We start from the raw sequence: 20572 nt of genomic DNA on the forward strand, positions 1-20572 counted from the left end.
CCTAACATATTCAAAACATTAATTCTTGGTTCCACCCCTTCCAAAAATGAAACCTACACCCCACCTACATTTTTCCCCATCTCATTAAACAGCAAGGCAAAAGAGTAGGCGAGGCAAAAACCCAGGACTCAGCCTTGACTAGCTATCTTCCCCCCTGGACTATAACTCCATCAAAGCAGGGGCCCTGCCTATCTTGTTCATGTATATTCCCAACTTCGAAAGCAGTGCCTGGCACACAGGAGGTGTTCAAAACTAGCTGCTGAATTAACTGATGAATCAATGCTCTGTTTCTTGCTAGGCCCCTCAACCCTCATTGGGCCTTGAGTGAGACCGGAGTTCTTGGCCTTGAAACCTCCCCAGCCCAGGCCAGCGAGGACCATACCATGTCTTAGTATCTGATTATGGCTTCTTACCAATCATATCGGCTCCATGCTTCTCAATGAGAGTTCAAGGCCTTTCTTTACCACAGAGCCAAAGTGTTTCCTGCCCCAAACCTGTCACACACACAGGAACCACAACACATGTCACAGTACAGCTGGACATCACACTACGCAGGCTGAGTCTGAGTCTCCGCCCCCCCCCCCCCCCCCCCCCCCGCCTCCTTGGCTTCTCTTTGCCCAGGGCCTGCCCAAAACCAGCACCTGCAGGCCTCCTGGGGACTGGGGCCACAACACACTCCTTCTGCCCCTGGGCATCAAAGGCATCTTCCTCTCCGGCCACCGAGTGAGCCCAAGTCGGCCCTCTCACGCTGCTGCGCAGCAGCCTCCCCCACCCTCCCCGCTGCCACTTGGCCCCAGCCACCATTCCTCACCTGGCCTGCCCCGCCCTGCCTGGCACCAACCGCCCCCTGCCTGCCCCCAGCCCGCCTTGCCAGTTGGGTTCTCGCGGGAGCCCGCAGACCCAATCCCAGCCACGCCTGCGAGCCTGCGCACTGGAGCCTCACCCTGCGCCACCGCCCGCTGCTGGCCTGGCTGGAGCCTGCAGTACCTCCCCTGCTGGCCTTTCAAGGCCATGCAGCGCTCCCTGCGGACCCAGCTGACGCCTCCCTGCGGGTCGCTGGTCCACCACCCCGCTGTACATACCCCTTTCCTAAACTAAGCCCTGACGCCAGCAACTCTCTGAGCCATGCCCACATCTTGAACCACTGACTTTGTTCCCTAGGGATGGCCTCTTGGTTCATACGTACCTCTGACTGTCCCCCTCTACTGAGTCGCAGAGCGGCCAGAGTAGGAGTGGATTTGCAGTGTCAGAGCAGGACAGACAGAGTATTTAGGAACATTGGACAGGATAGACTACTGCAGAAGTCACTAACCCGTGCCGGAGTGCGAGGTCGGTTGGCTACAGGTCGGTTGAGAGTTTTTGTTCGGATCGTCGGTGCAGGGGCAATTCAGGACGTAAACATTGCCTCAATCCACGAAGCTGGAATCTTTTTATCTTGGTGAGTACATCTGTCTCCATTTGGTCCTGACCCGAGCCATTCTAGCAGATCCATTTCCCTTGAAGTCATGACAAGACCTGCCTGGCTCAGCCCACGGTCGTCAGTGTTGGTCCAAAGAAGACAGCCATATCCTTAAGCTGAAGGCGGACTCAGCAAAAACGGCCACCCTCTGTCCAGACATGGAGGGGTCAGCTTCCTGCTCTAGGAGTCACTGACAATAGGTAGCTGCCTTCTCTCCATCAGAGTCCTGGTTTTCCCTTAGCAGCCAAGGCACCCTCCAGGCAAGCTGTGCCAGTGTCAGGGTAAGATTCCTCTTAAAGACGGACCCCCTTGTCTGATGTATCTTTTGTTTTTCATAGTCTCTAATATCAGAAGTCTGCCGTGGTCACCATTTCACAAACATGAACAGCATGAATGAATTGAAATGTTATGTATACTGTTATATGTCCCTACATAGAAGGCTATCTTAGGGACACACAGAAGAAAGAATTCCCACCCACAGCGTCAGGAAATCCCCGAATGGAGACTAAATGAACACTTGGTCAAAGTGGATCCTGAGGTCTCTATCCACCAACCTTCCACTAAACCACACAATAATCTCAGAGGCCACCAACCCAGAAGGCTTTTCTTGGTTGCTTCTGTGGAAAATTGAAAGAATGATGTAGTATGTTACCAAACTTTCTGCCATGCTTTGGAGGCCTTTTCAAACTCTTGTGTCTAACCAGTCACCAGTAGTGCAAAGAGTCTTGCAGGCCTAGATTTCAATCCCTGCTCTGCTACTGAACAGCTGGTGACCTGGAGCAAGTTACTTCCTAATTTCTGCCTCAGTTTCTTTAAAAAAAAAAAAAAAAAAAAAAGTCCAGGGGCACCTGGTTGGCTCAGTCGGTTAAGCACACTCTTGATTTCAGCTCAGGTCATGATCTCATGGTTCATGAGATTGAGTCCCAGCACAGAGCCTCCTTGGGATTCTCTCTCTCCCTCTCTTTCTGCCCCTCCCCCGCTCATGCTATCTCTCTCAAAATAAATAAACTTAAAAAGAGTCCATAAGGTTGTAAGTGCTTAATGAGACAAAGTACAGAAGCATCCAGCACTGTGTCTGGTGCTAAATCCTGTTTCCCTTTCCCAGAAGGATGGATTCACAGAGTTTGCTAGGGCTGTGGATCTTCCAGAGTTTCTGTGCTGACTGTTTCTATCTCTCATTGTCTGTTTCTCTCTAAGCAAAGGACCTGCTGCAGCCATGGTCTCTATCCTGTTGTGGGTAAGGCTGGATACCCTCCACAAATTAGACCAGGCATATTGATGTCGCGGTCATTCCAAAAGCAGGTCTAGGAGACTAGGTTGCTAATATTCCCTTTCCTTTGGGCTCCAGAACTCAACCTTACAGGACTCTTCACCACACAACCCTTGGTGCTTACTGCAGGCCTGGTCCCAATGTGGTCCTCCAGCCCAGTTCTGCCTCTCGTAGTCCATCCATCCAGGTTCCCTTTCCAGGCTAGCTATGGAGTCTCTTGGTTATCCCCTCTCTGCTCCCCCCACTCCCCCCCCCCCCAGACACCACCTCCTCCTGTCCTGCTTTGCCTGGGGCTCACTACAGATCCCTGGGAAAGCTCAGATGGGGGAATAGCAGTGACCAGCACAAAGAGGTAACGCTGACTGTGTCATCTCACAGTCTGCACCCCCACCCCTGGTCTGGACATCCAGGCTCCCTCTTGGATGCACCTGAAGGCCAGCCAAAGACCTGCTCTCTGCTGAGGTGGGGCCCTTCTGCTTCTTTCAAGTACAAGAATTTACTGACAAAATGGCCCCTCATCCCAAGCCATGGGTCTCCAGACACAATCAGAGAGGACCCATGAGGGGCTTCCAGACTCCAGTAAGCAGCGTGCACCCAGGACCTCAGAACCCAAAGGCATGTTTTCACAGTCCGCAAGGTCCACGCTCAAGTCCAGAGCTTTCTAAACTTGGTTTGACCCAGGGAAGAGCACATAACTAAGAATAAGAAACACCGGCAGGAAAGAAAAGAATCTTTTCAGCAACACTACCCTTCCGTCGGATCCGTCACGGCCCAGGCCTCTGCTTGGCAGCCTGATGTATTTTTAGATGATGTTCTTCACACCCAGCGCCACCAAGTGTGAGTGGATGGGGATCGTGAGCTTGGAAGAAGCCATGGGGCCTTTCTGTGTGTTTCTTTCTCTCTGCTTAGCTTTGAGACACTTCACATAAAAGGCTCTATAAAAATAAATTGTGGAAAGTGCAACGCCAATAAAAAGCCCAGTGGGAGCCGAAAACTGTTTTATTTAAAGAGCAGAAGGACACACACTTACCTCGTTGTGAATTCCCCACTGCCCGGTCCCTGAGCCTGGCACATGGTAGATGCCCAATAAATATTAATTGATTGACCATTAGCTGCTGCTCATCTGTTTGCAGAGTGTCAACCAGCCCATCGTTCCGCAGGCACACACCACACGGAGAGGGAAGGAACCCGGAGGCTTTGACAAGGAGAGTCGCTAAGTTGGCAGGCTCGCCTGTCACCAACTCTTGTACATAAATGCCCCGCCTTCCGCTTCCAGCTCTACTTATTAACAGTAAAATCATGATGTGGCAGAAAGTGAACTGCAAACACTGACAGATTCTAACAGGGGAGCTGGATAGATGCCTTTCAACCCTCATGTATTACCGCTTGGTCTGTGCCAAGCCCTGGGCTCTACAGCAAGAATACAGATGTCATCAGCTGATTGCATCTTATTAGCTAGACAGAATAGGGGGCACATGGAAGACAACGTCTTTGTTTCCTTCCAGTGCCATTCAAGTTCGATATCCAGATGCATTTTTTTCCTGGGCCCTTGTATATCAAATCTTGGGCAGGCCCATAACTATGAGCACCCAGAACAGTCCCATTTCAGTGTAAGATTCCCTCTGTCTTCTGATCTGTTAAGCTCTCTGCCCTTGAGGCTGGGACTGCTTTGGGTTGGAAACGGGTATGGGAAATGGACATATCAGTTTCTCCTCCTCACTCAGCTTCACACCCACATCCTACTTTGTAGACCCAGTGCCTGATATCTCTGCAGCTGAAACGCAGCCCTGGGCCCTCTGGGCTCTGCAGGTATTTTGAGTCAGCTGTTTGTGCTGGGAGAGAATCTTGTGGCTTCCCCAACAACTCCCCTGCAAGGTGTCTCCAGGCGCAACTCCATTGCCTGGGTGATGTTGTCTCTGGACAGCTGTTTACAATGCCCTCCCTCTGCTCCCCCACTCCAGAGTACCAATGAGTTTATGTAGTCTGTGCTATGAGTACAGGTGCCAGACAAATGGGTAAGTGGGGGCCAAAATGCCAACTTGGTTTTCGTCCCCCGATGAGGGGTTTGTCAAAGGGAGAAAAGGCCACCTTTGTATAATGTATCAGCCACAGAAGGGGGCTTTTTAGGATTCTCACTGACACACCCTCTGTGTGAGCGGAGGCTCTGACACTCCTCTCTCTCTCTTTCTCTCTCTCTCACTCTGGTTGGGTCATGCCTACTTATTTTACAAGAGCTGTAGGCTGTGCCCCACCTGTAGGGCCACTTGACTATAAGAAAAGCTTCCACGTCCTTACCCTACCAAGTGTATGACAATTTATTCCTGGGCAGTCCTTTTTCTCTTTGCTCCCCCACCAGGCTTATTTTTTCTGCCATCACCTCTCACCTTTACACAGCTCAGGCATGGATTAGACACGAAGACTTTTGTCTGGTACGTGCTGGATAGCTGGCTTGTACGAGCACACTGTGAGTGTCCATGTTCATCGCTATCTTGAGAATGCAGAGATCCCATCCTCCTTGTATATTCCCATCAAGCAGAATATGCAGAAGAACATGTTGTTCAGCATTCAAGGTCAGGGGCTCTGGGGGTAATCAACCCGAAGCGTCTCCCTTGTAATGAAGAATGTCCAGACAGCAGGCCTTCATCTCCTTGGAATGCTGGCCATGAAGGAAGGAGACGCTACAGATAGTTGCTAGGCTAGTTACTACATTATAAAAGCTTGCTGCATGTAGATCCCAGCAATGGTTGCTTTGTCCAGTCAGCCACTTACGGACTCCTTGTATGTAAGTTGCAGGAGTAAACCGATGTCTTGACATCTGTGTCTGGGTCGTTTCTTTGGCCTCACTGGACCATCACCCACACTTGGCTTAGAGTCTATTGAGATGCAGCTACACACCCGTGTGTCCCCCCCACCACCACCACCTCCAACTTCAGGAGACACACATCAAGCCTTATAAATTATTCTCTTAAAGTTCTCTCATACGGGGAAAAGCACCACCCTCCCTCACAGGTATGGAAGGGAAAATACCATAGCATTCCAACATCTGTTTTCAGGGGAATTGTCCATTCCTGGCCTCCTTACCCTCTAAACCCTTATAGGCTATGGGTGGGTGATCACCAGTGCTGCTGGCTTGCCAGGGGAGGTGACTGGAGTAGTTCACCAAATGAAGAAGGGAGACCGCTGCATGGGGCTGTCCCTCTGCTGCTGCTCCCTTTATATGTTAGCACCTCATAGCACTGTTAGCCTTAGGGTCTGTTCTACAGAAACTCTCGTAGATAAAACCACACCATGGCATTACCTTGAGCCCTCAGTGATGGCGCCCTTTGCAATGGAATTCATGATGATCCCATCTTAATGAAAACATCCTTCTGGGGTACCTCAGATCCAGAGACATCTCAAATTCAGAATGTATAAAACCAAACTGATCACTAAATATGATATTCCTTGATCATCCCCATCCTAGTTGATGGGCCCACCATTCCTTCTGCTCTGGAATCAGCAGTGGTCTCCAAAGTGATCTGATTACTTTTTGTCTCTCCCTATACCAATCCTTCCTCCACCCCACAAACCAGACTAATCTTTCTGATGAGAGTTCTTATTATAACGAACACTGCTGAAAAGCCAAGCTTAGTTCATAATCTGTCCACACCCCGTCCTCGGCTCCTCTCCCGCCTCTCAGCCCCCTGCTTACTCTGTCTTTATGCTGAATCATTCCCATGCTCTTCAAGGCTTATGCCTCTCCTCTTAGAGGAACATCTTGCTACCCCATTGCAGACCCTCCCCTCAGGTAGCATTAATATTTCCTTCTGGGGAAAAAAAAAATCCCTTTTCTCTCTACATTACTTTTTTCTATACCATCATTCTAGCACTATTCCCATTGATAGTAACGTGTCTGTGTTTTATCTCCTTCACAAGACACAAGCCCCCAGGGAGTAACTGCCATCCATGGTCATCTCTACCCCCTGCGCCTTGCCCAGAGCCTGCTATAAGGTAGGTACTCGGTGAATGTGTGTCAAATGGAAAATGGGGCAGAAACATGTAGAGCTGTTCCGATATTCTTCCTGATGATTTCTCTCTAGGATTGCTTGACTCTGAAGCTGAGTCACTTATTCGGCAGCCGAGATTTGTGTAGCTGAAGGATGAAATTGCAATTTATGAAAAAAAGATATATACTTGAAGTGTCGCAGCAAAAGCATGATGTAGATGTACTGTGGGAGAGTCAGACACAGACTGGCGGCAGAAGCTGAGAGCTCTCACTCTTGGTCAATGGATCTATGACTTAATGCAGAACCCGCGCTGCCAGTACGTGGAGCAGCCACAATATGGTTAAAGCAGAGTTGAGAAAACCATTGTTTTTAATTAAACTTTTTTATTTTGAGGTAATTATAGATTCACATGCAGTTATAAGAAACAATACAGATGATGCCCTGGACCTTTACCAGTTTGCTCTAAGGATAACAACTTTATTATTATACAACTAGTATAGTATCACAACCAGGATATTAACATTGATCTATCTCTCAATCAGATAGATTGAGTGTGTGTGTGTGTGTGTGTGTGTGTGTGTGTGTTCTGTTCTATCCAATTTTATCATATGGGTAGGTTTATATATCCAACACCACAGTTGAGATATAGAACCATTACCATCAGAGTCCCTCCTGCTGCCCTTTTATGACCACACTCACATACCTGCCCCCTCTTTCCCTGCTCCCTCCTTAACCTAAGGTAACCACAAATCTCTTCTCCATTTCTAGAACTTCGTCACTTCAAGAGTGTCATACAAATGGAATCATACTGCACACACTTTTGTGACTGGCTTCTTGGCGGAATTCTCCAGAGAACCATCCAAACATGCATAATTCACCTTTTGGGGTATGGATATACCATGGTTTGTTTAATGATTCGCCTGGTTGAAAAGCGTCTGGATTATTTCCAGTTTGGGGCTATTATAAATAAAGCTTCTCTGAACATTAATATACAGATCTTTGTACGAAAATGTTTCCACTTCTCTGAGATAAATGCCTAATCTCAAGTTCTGAGTCTCATGGTAACTGCATACTTACTTTTTTATAAGAAACTGCCAAACTATTTTCCAGAGTGACTACACCATTTTACAGTCCCACTGGCAATGCATGAGTGGCCCAGGTTGTCCACATCTTCACCAGCATTTGGTGGTGTCACTATTTATTTACCATTCTGATATGTATATAGAGATACCTTATTGTGGTTTGATTTTTGCATTTCCCTAATAGCTAATAAGGTTGAACATCTTTTCCTGTGCTTGCTTGTCACCTGTATATAATCCTCAGGGAAATACCTGTTCATACCTTTGCCTATTTTCTAATTGGATTTTGGCTTTTTACTGTTGAGTTTTGAGAGTTCTCTGTATATTCTACATACTAGTCTTTGTTGGATATGTGGTTTGCAAATACTTTCCCCCACCTTTCTTTTTTTTTAGAGAGACAGAGAGAGTGCAAAAGAGAATGCACACATGAACAAGAAAGAGGATCGGGGTGGGGGGGAGGGAGAGAGAGAGGGAGAGAGAGAGAGAGAGAGAGAGAGAGAGAGAATCTTAAGCAGATTCCATGCTCAGCATGGAGCCCAACACAGGGCTCTGTCCCACAACCCTGGGATCATAACCTAAGCCGAAATCAAGAGTCAAATGCTCAACCAACTGAGCCACCCAGACACTCCTGGTTTTTCACCCTTTTAATAGAATCTTTCACAGAGCAAAATACCAATTTATCCATTTTCGTTTTATGTGTCATGCTTTTGATGTCAAGTCTAAGAACTCCTTGCCTAGCCCTCAATCCCAAGGCTTTCTTGTTTTTGTTTGTTTGTTTTCTGAAAGTCCCATAGTTTTACATTTACATTTAAGTCTGTGATCCACTTTGGGTTCATTTTTGTACAAGTTGTGATGTTTAGGTCAGTCCCCTTTTTTTTTTTTTTTTTTTTTTTTTTGGTCTGTGGATGTCCAAATGTTTCAGCAATATTTATTGAAAGGCTACTTTCTCTCCATTAAATTTCTTCTGCACCTTTGTCAAAAATCAGTTGGAAATATATGTATGGGTTTATTTCTGGGTTCTTTATTCTATTCTATGGATCTGTATGTCTATCCCTCTGCCATACTACACTTAATGAAGGTAGCTATCTAGTAAGCCTTGATGTTGGACACAGCTATTCCTCCCACTTCATTCTACATGTTCAAGATTATTTTAGTTATTTTAGGGCCTGTGACTTTTCAGAACGTATTTTTTATTTATATAAATTATATTTAAAATACAAAATGCATAAAATAAAGTTTAGAAGACGCTTGTCTATATCTATGAAATAACTTGAAGGGAACTTGACAGGAATCCCATTACACCTCTAAATTAAACTTTGTCAGGGAGAATTCACATCTTTGCTAAGTGGACTTGGGAAGCCCGCCTTAGCTCTACAATTCAGTGGTGACCATGTATATGTTTGGGCAACCTCATACACATGGCATACTGGCACATAACAGAAGCTTAATAAATATTTATAGCAGAGAGGAAGGATGGGAGAGCCAAGCAAAGTCTTGAAGAGTGTGCATCCATGCTTTCCAAATCTGGCCATATATACAATCCTCTGCTGAGCTTGATAAAAGGACAGTTCTCTGGTTTTTACCCCAACCCTGCTGGTTTAGAGTCTCCAGGGGTGAGGCCAGTGAGGCTGTATTTTTAACACCCTCTGTAGTTGACTTGACTTAGGTACAGCCAGATTTGAGGATGCGCAATGCAGAAGCCAGGCAGGGAAGCAGTTTGCGCTCAGTGGTCTGAGTCCCTTAGGACTGCACTGTCCTTTCCAACGTTTGCCCTGAAACAAAGCAAGTAGCAGCTGCAGTCAAGTCCACCCAAGGCAAATTAACATGTTCTTCATGAGATATGGCTCAAATGGGTTAACAGCCCTGGGGGGAAGGGGGGTCCTTTCCCCTAAGGAGGAGGACTAGATTCATTTTGAACCTGTAGGCATCCATTTCTTTTCCAAAAAGGAAATAAGCAACCAGGGTTCAGCAGAGCACAAGCAGTTCCAAAATTGTAAATACTGTTATTTATTCACTTCATTGCATGCTTGATTAATTCCCTAAACTTGAGGTCTGTGAAACCGTGTAATAGTGCACCGAGGAAGCTGCCTCCAGCCCTGAGTGCATTTGAAACAAGACTGTTCAGATGCCCGGAAATTTCTCTTTAATTAATAACAAAACAAGGCAATGGATCTATCAGACTTCTCTCATAAAGAAAACAAGAAATTAGGAATCAAAGCACATGGAGAAGAGTTCGTAAATTAAATTTTAGAACATAGGCTTTTGTAAACCTTTGTGTTTGTTGTCTCTCTTTTTTTTTTTTTTTTCTGGTCCAGTCTTTTTATTTTCAACTTAAAATTCGTTATACAAGTAATAAATACAGAAAAGTAAAGGTATTTTTTAACAAAATGTATTCTCTTAATCTATCATTCAACCCCTGGGTGATTTGTACTCCCTCACTATACTAGTCTGTGTGTATGTGCATATGCCTTTCTGTGGATGTCATCAGTACCCCATTTCAACTTGCAACTTGATGTTGTTATACCAAACACTGCTCTAAGTCGTGACTTTCCGTATTTGGTTTATTGTCCTCTTCGCTACATAATATCCCATTATGCTACCATCCCATAATTGTCTCACTTTTCTTTTTTACCATACTGTCTTTAATATCACCATATTTTATTTTATTCAATCTTTTCACCATGCTGACATAACTGTCTTTAACATTACTATATTCTAAGGGATTTTCACCATTTTCAAGTTGTTTTCAGAGAGAGCACTCCAATGAACATCTTGAAATATGTGGGTATTTTTTTCTTATTCTGAATTATTCCTTTGGGATAAATTCTGAAGACTGGCACGGTGAGGTATTGGGCATAAGCATTTATATGGCTTTTGGCATTTCTGATTATACCAATTTCACCCAAATTTTGCCAAAATTGGATAGGATTTTTTTTAATTTTGCAAATGTGAACACAAACTAATCCATTGAGATTATTTTGATTAGACTATATATTTGTCAGGGTGCCTGGCTGGCACAGTCGCTTAAGTGTCCAACGTTGGCTCAAGTCATGATCTCATGGTTCAGGGTTCAAGCCTCATGTCTGGGCTCTGTGTTGACAGCTCAGAGCCTGGAGCCCGCTTCGGATTCTGTGTCTCCCTCTCTCTCTGCCCCTCCCCTGCTCACACTATGTCTCTCTCTCTCTCAAAAATAAACAAACGTTAAAAAGAACTTTTTTAAACAGAATATGTATTTGTCCACCATTTGCATTTTTATTGTGTACACCGGCTACTGAAATCCTTTATTAATCTATTATAAACTATAATGGGATTTCTAAATATTATAGGCATTAATCTTTATTCACAATTATGTAAGTGCTTCCCCATCCATTGCACCTATTTCTACATTAATTTTGTCATCGTTGCTGCACAGAAGTTTTTACGTTCTCAATACTGTCAACTCTGTAGTTCTTCCTTGTTATGCTTTTTTATTGCTGTAGGCCAGAAGAAGTGTGTTATTCCTGTGTAGATCTGGTGAGACTAGAATCTGCTTTCACCAGCTTTTCTCTGTGTTGCTTTTTTTTCCCTAATCAAACGGTCTGTAATTGTAATAGATGAAGTGAGATTTGAATCAAATCCTCTTTTCCAGTTATGTGTGTGAAGGCGTCTTCCTTCCCCATGTTGAAATGCTGACTGCCACATATCCCCTCTTGCGTCATGCTATGCGTGTTCCTTGGCGCACACTGTGTCCACCAGCTAATCCCACGTAATATTAGCTTCTTATTATGGCCGTGGGTATATATCATAATATCTGATAATGCCGGATCTACCACTTTGCTCTTTCTTTTTTATTACATGTTCCCATCTTATTTTTCCTTCATAGAATCTTTAGGATCAGGTCGTGGAGTTCAAAAGGAAAATGCTTTTAAAAGAATCTACAACCATATGGAGTTGCACAGGAGGAACACAGAAAGATGTCAAAACACATTACTCCCATGGCTTTTGAGCCATCTCTCAGCAGATTCCCTTGAGGGAACTGACAGCACTTTGAAGGCCATGGAAACTCCTTCAACCAATGGAGAACTAAAGAGTGGAAACTGGAACACTGCATCCGTCCCAGAAGGTGTGTACCAGGGCAGCAGCGAGACCTCACCCTGGGCTGGCTTATCTTGACATAGGTGGTTGGTTCTCAAATCCTTTCACAAGGGGAAGCCCTTGTGAGCACACTTGTGCACGCACACACACACACACACACACACACACACACACCAAGCTTTATTGGACATAAACCCCAGAACCGAGGAGAGGTCATGACCACTATTCAAAATGAGTCTCAGAACTGACAGGCATGATCTTCTTGAAGTTAGTTCTCAACTGGGCCAGACCCTCCATTCCATGTTGCCTTCTGGTGGACCCACAGGCTTCTTTCCTGGTTGTAGAGCTTGTGCGTACATTCTCCGGACCAAGGGCACCTGAGGCCTCTTCCATGTGATCACTGTCAAAAGGATGTGCATGCAGAAACTTTGGGTTCTGCCTTGGGTGACTGTCCAACTTTCTCTGTTCACCTAAAACAATAGGCAGCTTTTACTGGTTGGCCTCACCATTTGGCCCTAGCCTTTCCCAAAGAGAACAGTTTAATTGCCTTCTCGATCCCACCAGACAGCAGGGATTGTTTTAGCCTCCTAAGAGAGAAATATTTTGTGAGAGAACTAGTAGGACTCATGACATCTGAGGCAAAGACATGTGTGTTACACAAGTGTATGTGGAACACACATTCTAAAGGAAATGTAAAAGTGCACCAAGAGTTCAATCAGACAGATGCAGCGTGAATCTGCCCCTTCTGGCTGTGCGATTTTGGGCAAATTAAATAAGCCTTCTAAGTGCCATTTATAAAAGAGGAATAAGAATATCTTTCAAAGTTGATATGAGGGCTAAATGAAATTATTTATTATCTCATTGTCTAAAAGGACCAAAGAAAATAATCTGTTATATGGTTTTAAAGAATGCATGACTCCATCCATAAGGAAAATCCTCTTTATACCCTCCCCACTTCCAGGATGAAAGAGAGAATATACACAACAGAGATCCTTAATCTTTAGGGGATTGTGGACCACTTAGAGAATTTAAAGAATGTTAAGAGTTGCTTTTTCAAACAAAAAAAAAAGAGCTGCTTTTTCCAAAAGAAGCATGCAAGTCAATATTCTAACTGTAGAGATGCACAGATGCCTTGAAGCTCATCTGTGGGCTGCTCCAAGGAGCCCAGGCTGAGAGCTCACTTAAGCACTTCCCTGCAGGCCTGCCTTCTATCAGCAGGGTGGGATAAGTGACTGTGGCGGGCCTACGCCTAATGACATCCCAAACCACTGTCATAGCAGAGGGCTATTCAGTCTACCCAGATCCTGACACCCTTGCCATGGAACAATACTTCTTCCTGCCCCTCAAGTTAGAGGGCAAGTCTGACAAAGTTGCCCAGTTCCTTTGTCTGCACAGAAAAAAAAAAAAAAAAAACAACCAGTATTGAATGGATTCCTAAGGTTGCACCATCTCACTGGAGAGATAGTCTCCTTTGTGATTTATGACTAAAATGCACTAACACTTCTTGAGTTCTTCCTCACCAGGCAGTGTGCTAAACCTTTGACACGCATTGTCCTCTCTTACAGAATGAGGTAGCTTTTGCTATCTCCATTTGGTAGTCAGCTGAGTCTTAGATGGTTTAAAAGTCGTTTGCTGCAGGTTACCCCCCTAGTAAGTGATGGAGGCAGGCTTGGAGCCTGAGCCCCTCCAACCAAAAAGCCCTATTGTCTCTTCTCTGCTACCTGCTCCAGTCTCCAGAGGAACAGCAGATTTCCTGGGACATTTCATAAGTACTGACACTTGGGGTCCTTACTTGTTTCCCTGTAGGTCCCAAAAGCATTGCTTACCCCATCCTCTCTTAGCTCCCCAGCCCTGAGGAGCCCACTCTGGAAATATTTCCCTCCACATATAAGCCACACCCTGCCTGCTCCACACTTGTGTGAATCCATCATTGCATCATCCCCAAAGCCGTCAGTGTCCAACTTTCCCATGGATGGTAGGCACGGTCTTCAAAGCCCCCACGTGATCTCCTCTATGAACTTGTTGCTTCCTATTTCAGGTAAGAACCAGTCCTTTTGGCATATTTGAATTTCAAATAGCCACCCACCTTATTAGCTTGCCTGCCATTGTCCTCTAAGAAATCCAGGTCAGTCATTTGTGGTGAAAATGTAGCTATGACACAATGGGCTAAAAGTGAACAAGACTATCTCAGGTACACCCAAATCTTCATGAGCTGATGCCTCGGTAAGTTTCAAGGTGCCTTGAAAATGTGTTTATATGAAAGTTTCTTGAGTATTTAGCATTTTTAAAATAATGGAACAATTCTCTGTCTCCCTCTCTCTGCCCCTCCTCTCTCTCTTTTTTTTTTCTCTCTCTCTCTCACACACACTCAAAAATGAATAAATGTTTAAAAATTTTTTTTAATTTTTTAATGTTTATTTATTTTTGTGAGACAGAGAGAGATAGAGCACGAGCAGGGGAGGAGAAAAGAGGGAGACACAGAATCTGAAGCAGGCTCCGGGCTCTGAGCTGTCAGCGCAGAGTCCAATGCAGGGCTCGAACTCACAACTCACTTCAGATCATGACCTGAGCTGAAGTGGGATGCTTAACCAACTGAGCCACCCAGGCACCCCTAAAAAATTCTTTTAAAGAAAAAGGGGCACCTGGGTGGCTCAGTCAGTTGAGCATCCCACTTTGGCTCAGGTCATGATCTCCGGGTTCATGAGTTCTAGCCCCACGTCAGGCTTTTTGCGGATAGCACAGAGTCTGCTTCTGATTCTCTGTCTATCTGTCTCTCTCTCTGCCCCCCCCCCCACTATCTCTCTCTCTTCCTCTCTCTCTCTGTTTCTCAAAAATGAACAAACATTTAAAATAATTTTTAAATAAGTAAATAAATAAATAAATAATAAAATACTGGAACAACATATGTTATAGGCACTTTAACAGAACGTTGGGTGGGTTTACCAACCTGTCAAGAGTTTAACCCGCTCTGCTCCTAGTCAGAGGATTTTTGTCATATTTACTCTTCCCTCGTCTTCATCGGTACAATCTGCCTCCAGCTCTCTGACCCAGTCCCAACTTCTGGTGGCATCCTGAGTTAACAGAATGACTTTCTCGATCAAAAAAGAGCTCGCTGTGAGCCACAGAGGCTGTTGAGAAGGACTGCACTACAGGGCACCGAGACACTTCTCTGAAATCTATGTAGCCCAAGGGTAGGCAAGAGCACACAAAAGAGGAATGAGCACTTAACAAGCAGCCCTCCCAAAAGAGACAGGGCACTGGGCCACATATAGATGGCAGCAGAGGAAGGCCCCGAACATGTGGTCCATGGAATAAAAGAGCTGGAATGATTTATGGCTGTCACTTACCCACTGTGTGACCTTGGGAAAGTCCCAAATGGGAATGACAGTGACCCTATCTTACAGGGTGTTGTCATGGAACATGGGCCGTGGTGAATGCCATGACGAGGTGTGACCCCCCCCCTCCGAGGGGATGCAAGGGGAACCAGGTGATGCCCATAGACCATCACCCAGCCAAAGTGGACTGAACACTGAGCCCAGCCTCAGTCCACCCAGAGTGACACCCACCTGAGGGTGCCATCTTCCGGGTCCACAGCCTCCTCCAGGTCTTCCCATTCACTGTCACTCTCACAAGCCTCTTCTGCAGGCAAAGACTCCGAGAGGGCACTCCAAGAACAGAACTGTGGCAAGGGAATGGTCCCTGAATCTGCCTCCAAACATTCTTCACAGAGTAGCTGGCCTTCCCATGCAGAGTTGATGGTAAGATAGGCTTCATTTTCCACAGTGGGAGAAGTGGCTTCAGGTAGATGGCACATGTCCCCTTCCTCATCATCCCTGTCCAATTCAGGACTAGAAAACAGAAACCCATGTGTCTTCCAGCATTGATAAGAAACTCCTCTCCCCATCTTGCCTTGCTTTCAGGATGATCATCACAGCACATCATAGGAGAGCCAGCCAGGGTCCAAACAGCTCCTGCCAGAGACTGTTCTGAACATTGGATAAGATATGGATGGCCCCTGTGCCTGAGGATCCCCTGATTTAATGGGAAGAGTGAGTGGTGAACAAATGTTACAATCCAGGGAGAAAGTGCTATAGGAGCGGCAGCACAGAGCATTATGGGAGCAAGGGGAGCTCCTTACGGAGGCCAGGAGACCATGGGGGACTTGCCAGAGGACATGGCATCAAAAGCCGAGCTATGCCTCAGTTCTGGGCCATGACTTCGGTTCTCGGGAAAGCTTATTAACTTCTCTGGGACCTCAGTTTTCCCATCTGAAAAGTGAGAAGGTCGAGAAATTTATAGGATTTCTGGGATGCTTAGAATACATAATTCTGGTACATCCGTCCATGGCTCCTGGTGCAGGGTAAGTCCTCAGTAAATAGGAGGGGCTGTTATCGCTATGACTATGAATGCCGTTTCAACAGAGGGGTTAGAGGGAAAGGGCCAAAGCGGGAGGCTGGGAACAACTCAAGCAGGTGACCTTCAAAGCACTCTGTGCAAATATCGAGTCCTTTTCTGAGCGCTGAGAAAGTGCCTATTTGGAAAGGCAGCCAGCTGGAGTGACATTTACTCCCGGTGTGACACAAGAGGCAGATGAACGGTGAGTGGGGCGCATTGTCTGGCGGTGAAGACGCAGACACAACATGAAGAATAAGCCTTCCAGGGGCTGCCCAAAGGTCACCACACACGCCTTTTGATTAGAAAAAGCAGTCCACACAGACGGCAGAGCATTTTGTACAGTGCTTCAAACATGCAGAGAATGTGCTCAGAAAATATCTGTCGAAAGCCTGGTTAGAGAGGGTGAGTAGGAAAATCTAAAAAAAAATGCACAGGTTTAGCTTTTCACCAAACACGCAAATCCTCATTTATCAGCCTCTGTCCCCACACCCAAAGCAATGGGTTGGCTTTATTATGTGCCCGCTGTCCTCCCTTCCCTTTCTCAAAACGCCTCTTTCTTGTAAACTCAGCTCTGGTGCCCCTCAATAGCTACAGGCCCCCAAACCCCCAGAGAGCCTGTCCTCCTCCCTGGGAGAAGTGGCATGTCTGTCCCAACCTGAGTTTCACTGTCAAAAAGACGTTATTTCTGCTCAGGAGACCTACAGGTATATGTCAATGTGTGTTTCATGTAAATATATGCACACTCACATGCACAAAAAGGAGACTGTATGCTACCAGGAATAAAAGGAGAACACTCACTTTAAGAAAGTAATATTTAAAATCACTATGCACTTTGAGGAAAAATCAGTTTAAAACCTTAAAGCACTTGACCAAATTGTGTAGAAAATGCATTTTCTTGTAAACATGGAAGTGGACAATGTGGAAGTTTCATCAGAAAATGGGAAATCCAGCCTGCTGCTGAGGTCCAGCCCACACCACACCCCACCCTGTCCCGAGCAGGAACCTGCCCCCCTCCTCCCTCCAGGCAGAGGACAAGCAGGTGGCAACACGTGCCCACGGGCCACTGCAGTGCCTGATAGTTCACCCTTTACCGCCCGCCACCATCTTCCTCCAATCTTTCTAGTAAGCTCCTTGCAAGAGGTGAGGGGGTCAGAGTGTGTGGAGAGGGCGTGGTAGCCCCTAGGCCAAGTGGAAGCCTTGAATCTGCCATCCCCATTCATTCCTCTGAGTCCAGCATTTAAAGATAACCATTTGGCAGACAGCAAGGCCCTTCACCTGAGGCTCAACCAAAGAAGAGGTGATCTGTCCCCCTACCAAGGGAGCAAATAACATTGCGCCTTCCAAAGTGATGTTCCAGGGAGATGTGACTTGATGTGATTTTTGCCTTATGCCCTAACTTTAGAAATAAACCTTGCATAAGATGCAACTCTAGCCAAGTGCCAAGCCATCCTTCCAGCAGGCACACAGTTCTAACCTTCCTCCATGGAAATATACTGTACTGCTTTATTAACATGCTTTCTAAAGATCTACTGCGATATGGCAGTCTCCAGATATACAATTGTAAAAGAAAAGAGAAAGGAAGGAAGGAAAAGTAAAACCTCATCTTCTATGAGTACTCTGGGCTTGCTGGGGTGCCGGCAGCCACCTGGCTTTAAGAGTAGCCACCTGGTAGACGGTAAATTCTGGCAGTTTGCTGGGAATTTCAGTTGACAGGACCTGTTCTTTAGCTGGAAATAATTCAAGAAAGAGAAAGAAACTGACTTGTGTTAAGTTCCCGCTGCGAGCCAGGAGCCAGGCGCTGTGATAACACTCTGCCTGTGTTACTTCTTTTGACCCGCGAGGTGCCCTGTGGGGCTGTTGTGGTCTTTGTTTACATTTGAGAAACCTCAAGCTCGGAGAAGTCAACACTCCAGGCACACACAGTATGTGGTAGAGCTGAAGCCAAGGCTAGATAGTCAAGGAGTCCATGCTCTTTTTGTTCTAAACTGCAGAAAGAGCAGTTGCCTGGGACAGCCACCTCAGAACTGAGGTACAGACACTTCTAAAAGGCATCTGTGAAGAGCCACAACCCCACCAGGAACTGGTGGAATGTGTTCAGAGACGGCTGGGCATGTGTCGTGCTTCTCTTCCCATAGGAGACAGTCACTATATATGCATCTAGAGCAAGCTAGTGTCCCATTAGAGGAGAAGCTAACGTGGTTTGAGTCCTTCCTTCAGAGACAGAGAAAGGTCCCTGAATAGGGGGAAGAAAACATGGTAAAAGTGAAGTAAGGAAATGTGAGAAGACAGAGCATCGTCATTACCAGGACCATCACAGGAAAGGTCAAGTGCAAAGGGGAGGTGTTGACCATGGAGGGAGCCAGGACAGAGAAACAGTAAGACTGTCCTACTTGTGGCTCCCTGGACCACATCGGCCTGGACAAGAAGCATGGGCAGCAACCACAACCAACTGAATATCAAAAGCGCTCCCAGAATGTTCTGGAAAAGCCCTCAGGATTCTTGTGTAACTCTAGGAGAGAAAAACACCCTCCAAAGATGGAATATTTTGGACATCAGGTACACCCTTTCAAGTAGGAACACTAAGTCAAATTTAATTTGATTCAGAAAAATAATATAATGTGTTATTTCTTGCAAAAATAATGACAAAAAAGATAGGAGGACACAAGCATCTATGTATAAGTAGAAGACAGAAAAAGGCAGATTTCACTTTAACACAAGGAAGCACTTTCTGATCAACAACCACATGGTGATAAAACGGGCCACTTTAAGAGGTAGCAAGTTCTGGGGTGCCTGGGTGGCTCAGGTGGTTGAGTGTCCGACCAGCTTAGGTCATGATCTCACAGTTCATGGGTTTGAGCCCCGAATAGGGCTCTGTGCTGACAGCTCAGAGCCTGGAACCTGCTTCGGATTCTTTGTCTCCCTCTCTCTCTACCCCTCCCCCACTCATGCTCTGTTTCTGTCCCTAAAAAATGAATAAACCTTAAAAAAAAAAAAAAGAGGTAGCAAGTTCTGCATCCCTGGAAGTATTCAAGCAAAGCAAGCCCCCTACTGCGGGGATATTACACAACAGATTTCACGACGGGATATGAGGTTGGATTAGATCATTTTTTATCGAACAACCCCCAGATTCTGTGACTCCATGAATGAAACAGTGACCAAACTAACAATTAGTAAAAACAAACAAGCCAATTATTAATAGCGGATAACTATATCAGATTACAAGCACATGGCAAGTTAAACCCCAGTATTGTACCTAAACCCACAGTCACCTTATAATCCAATGCTTGCCATTTCCATCCATCACCCTGAACTCTCTGGCAGTAAAACTTTTAAAAATCCAAAAGAGGAGCTTCATGCCTATAAGGAAGTACAGTTCCTTCTATATTTCCTATAAGATAACACTAATAGTTGTCCTTGGATAAACCTTTGTAGATTATTTCCTTTATCATGTGATCAAGTGTATCTATTACTGCCTAGAATGCAATTGTAAGAAGCTATAAATACACTTGTATTTATGCATTTTCAGACAATGAAAATGAATTCTACTGGTGAATCGTGCTTGCCCACTCTGTTCTACTTGGCACACTAGTTTTTGTTTGGCGGGTGCAGTATACTTATAAAAATTGTGTCTGGATGCTTTTAGGGAACACATGCCTGGCACCTGTTAGTCACAGATCTCGCCCTGCCTAACTGCATTCATTACACCTGCTGCCTCAGACTTCATGTCACCTATCAGTCCCTACAGATCTGCCCTAGTTAGTCTTCCAGGATGAGCAACAAAAAAGAGCCATTTCATAGCAGTGGATTTATACAACGTCAAACACAAACCATTGTTCCTCATTATTTGCCTGCTTTGTGCCTGTGTATCTAGCTAGCACATGCCCCGAAGTAGTCTCTCACCCTTTCTTAGTATTTGTACCTTCTCTCTGCTCCTAACAGTTTCCCCTGCACCTTGACTCTACATGATAAATACCATCAAATTGAATCAAAGAGAATGTTTTTCAGCAGAACAGGATGGAAAACTGGAAATACTTGTGGGGGATGGGCACAAAATGAAGCCTGAGTTAAAATGGCTATTAATGGGGCACCTGGGTGGCCCAGTTGGTTAAGCATCGACTCTTGACTCTCACGGTTCGTGGGTTCGAGCCCCTCATCGGGCTCTGCGCTGAAGGTGCAGAGCCTACTTGGGAGTCTCTCCCTCCCTCTCTCTCTGCCCCTCCTGCCCCCACCTCTCAAAATAAATAAACGAACTTTTTAAAAGGGGCTATGAAATGAACGTTTCAGTCTAGTGTTTGAAGACATAGATTTT

At 45.6% G+C, this 20572-nt stretch overlaps 2 protein-coding genes and 1 long non-coding RNA gene across 10 annotated transcripts in view; 1 reads left to right on the top strand and 2 right to left on the bottom strand.

Moving 5' to 3' along the window:
- The window catches only part of PTPN20 (protein tyrosine phosphatase non-receptor type 20), a 115110-nt gene extending 111214 nt beyond the window's left edge, over window positions 1-3896 (bottom strand). The window contains exon 1 of one of the 4 annotated variants that reach the window (XM_053909682.1): window positions 3760-3896. The gene's annotated coding sequence lies outside the window, so the exon portion shown is untranslated. Of the gene's footprint in view, window positions 1-413; window positions 504-811; window positions 859-3759 lie in introns of those variants that run through there. The other 3 variants (XM_053909684.1, XM_019444858.2, XM_019444859.2) reach the window with 3 other exon arrangements.
- LOC109264549 (uncharacterized) lies at window positions 961-12022 on the top strand. Its single transcript, XR_002078774.2, has 3 exons — window positions 961-1438; window positions 6645-6719; window positions 11657-12022. It is a non-coding gene; the product is annotated as an uncharacterized LOC109264549 (long non-coding RNA).
- A 3-nt stretch (window positions 12023-12025) lies between these two features.
- FRMPD2 (FERM and PDZ domain containing 2) overlaps window positions 12026-20572 on the bottom strand; it is a 100423-nt gene continuing 91876 nt past the window's right edge. For 2 of the 5 annotated variants that reach the window (XM_019444868.2, XM_019444866.2), the window contains exon 29: window positions 15602-16679. In XM_019444868.2, the coding sequence (XP_019300413.2) occupies window positions 16631-16679 (49 nt within the window). In that variant the 3' untranslated portion in view covers window positions 15602-16630. Of the gene's footprint in view, window positions 12339-14815; window positions 14940-15434; window positions 16680-20572 lie in introns of those variants that run through there. The other 3 variants (XR_002078773.2, XM_019444865.2, XM_019444867.2) reach the window with 3 other exon arrangements.

Source organism: Panthera pardus, unplaced genomic scaffold (genome assembly GCF_024362965.1).
Source record: "Panthera pardus isolate Hobbes unplaced genomic scaffold, ASM2436296v1 HiC_scaffold_22, whole genome shotgun sequence".
In the NCBI taxonomy this organism is placed as follows: Eukaryota; Metazoa; Chordata; class Mammalia; order Carnivora; family Felidae; genus Panthera; species Panthera pardus.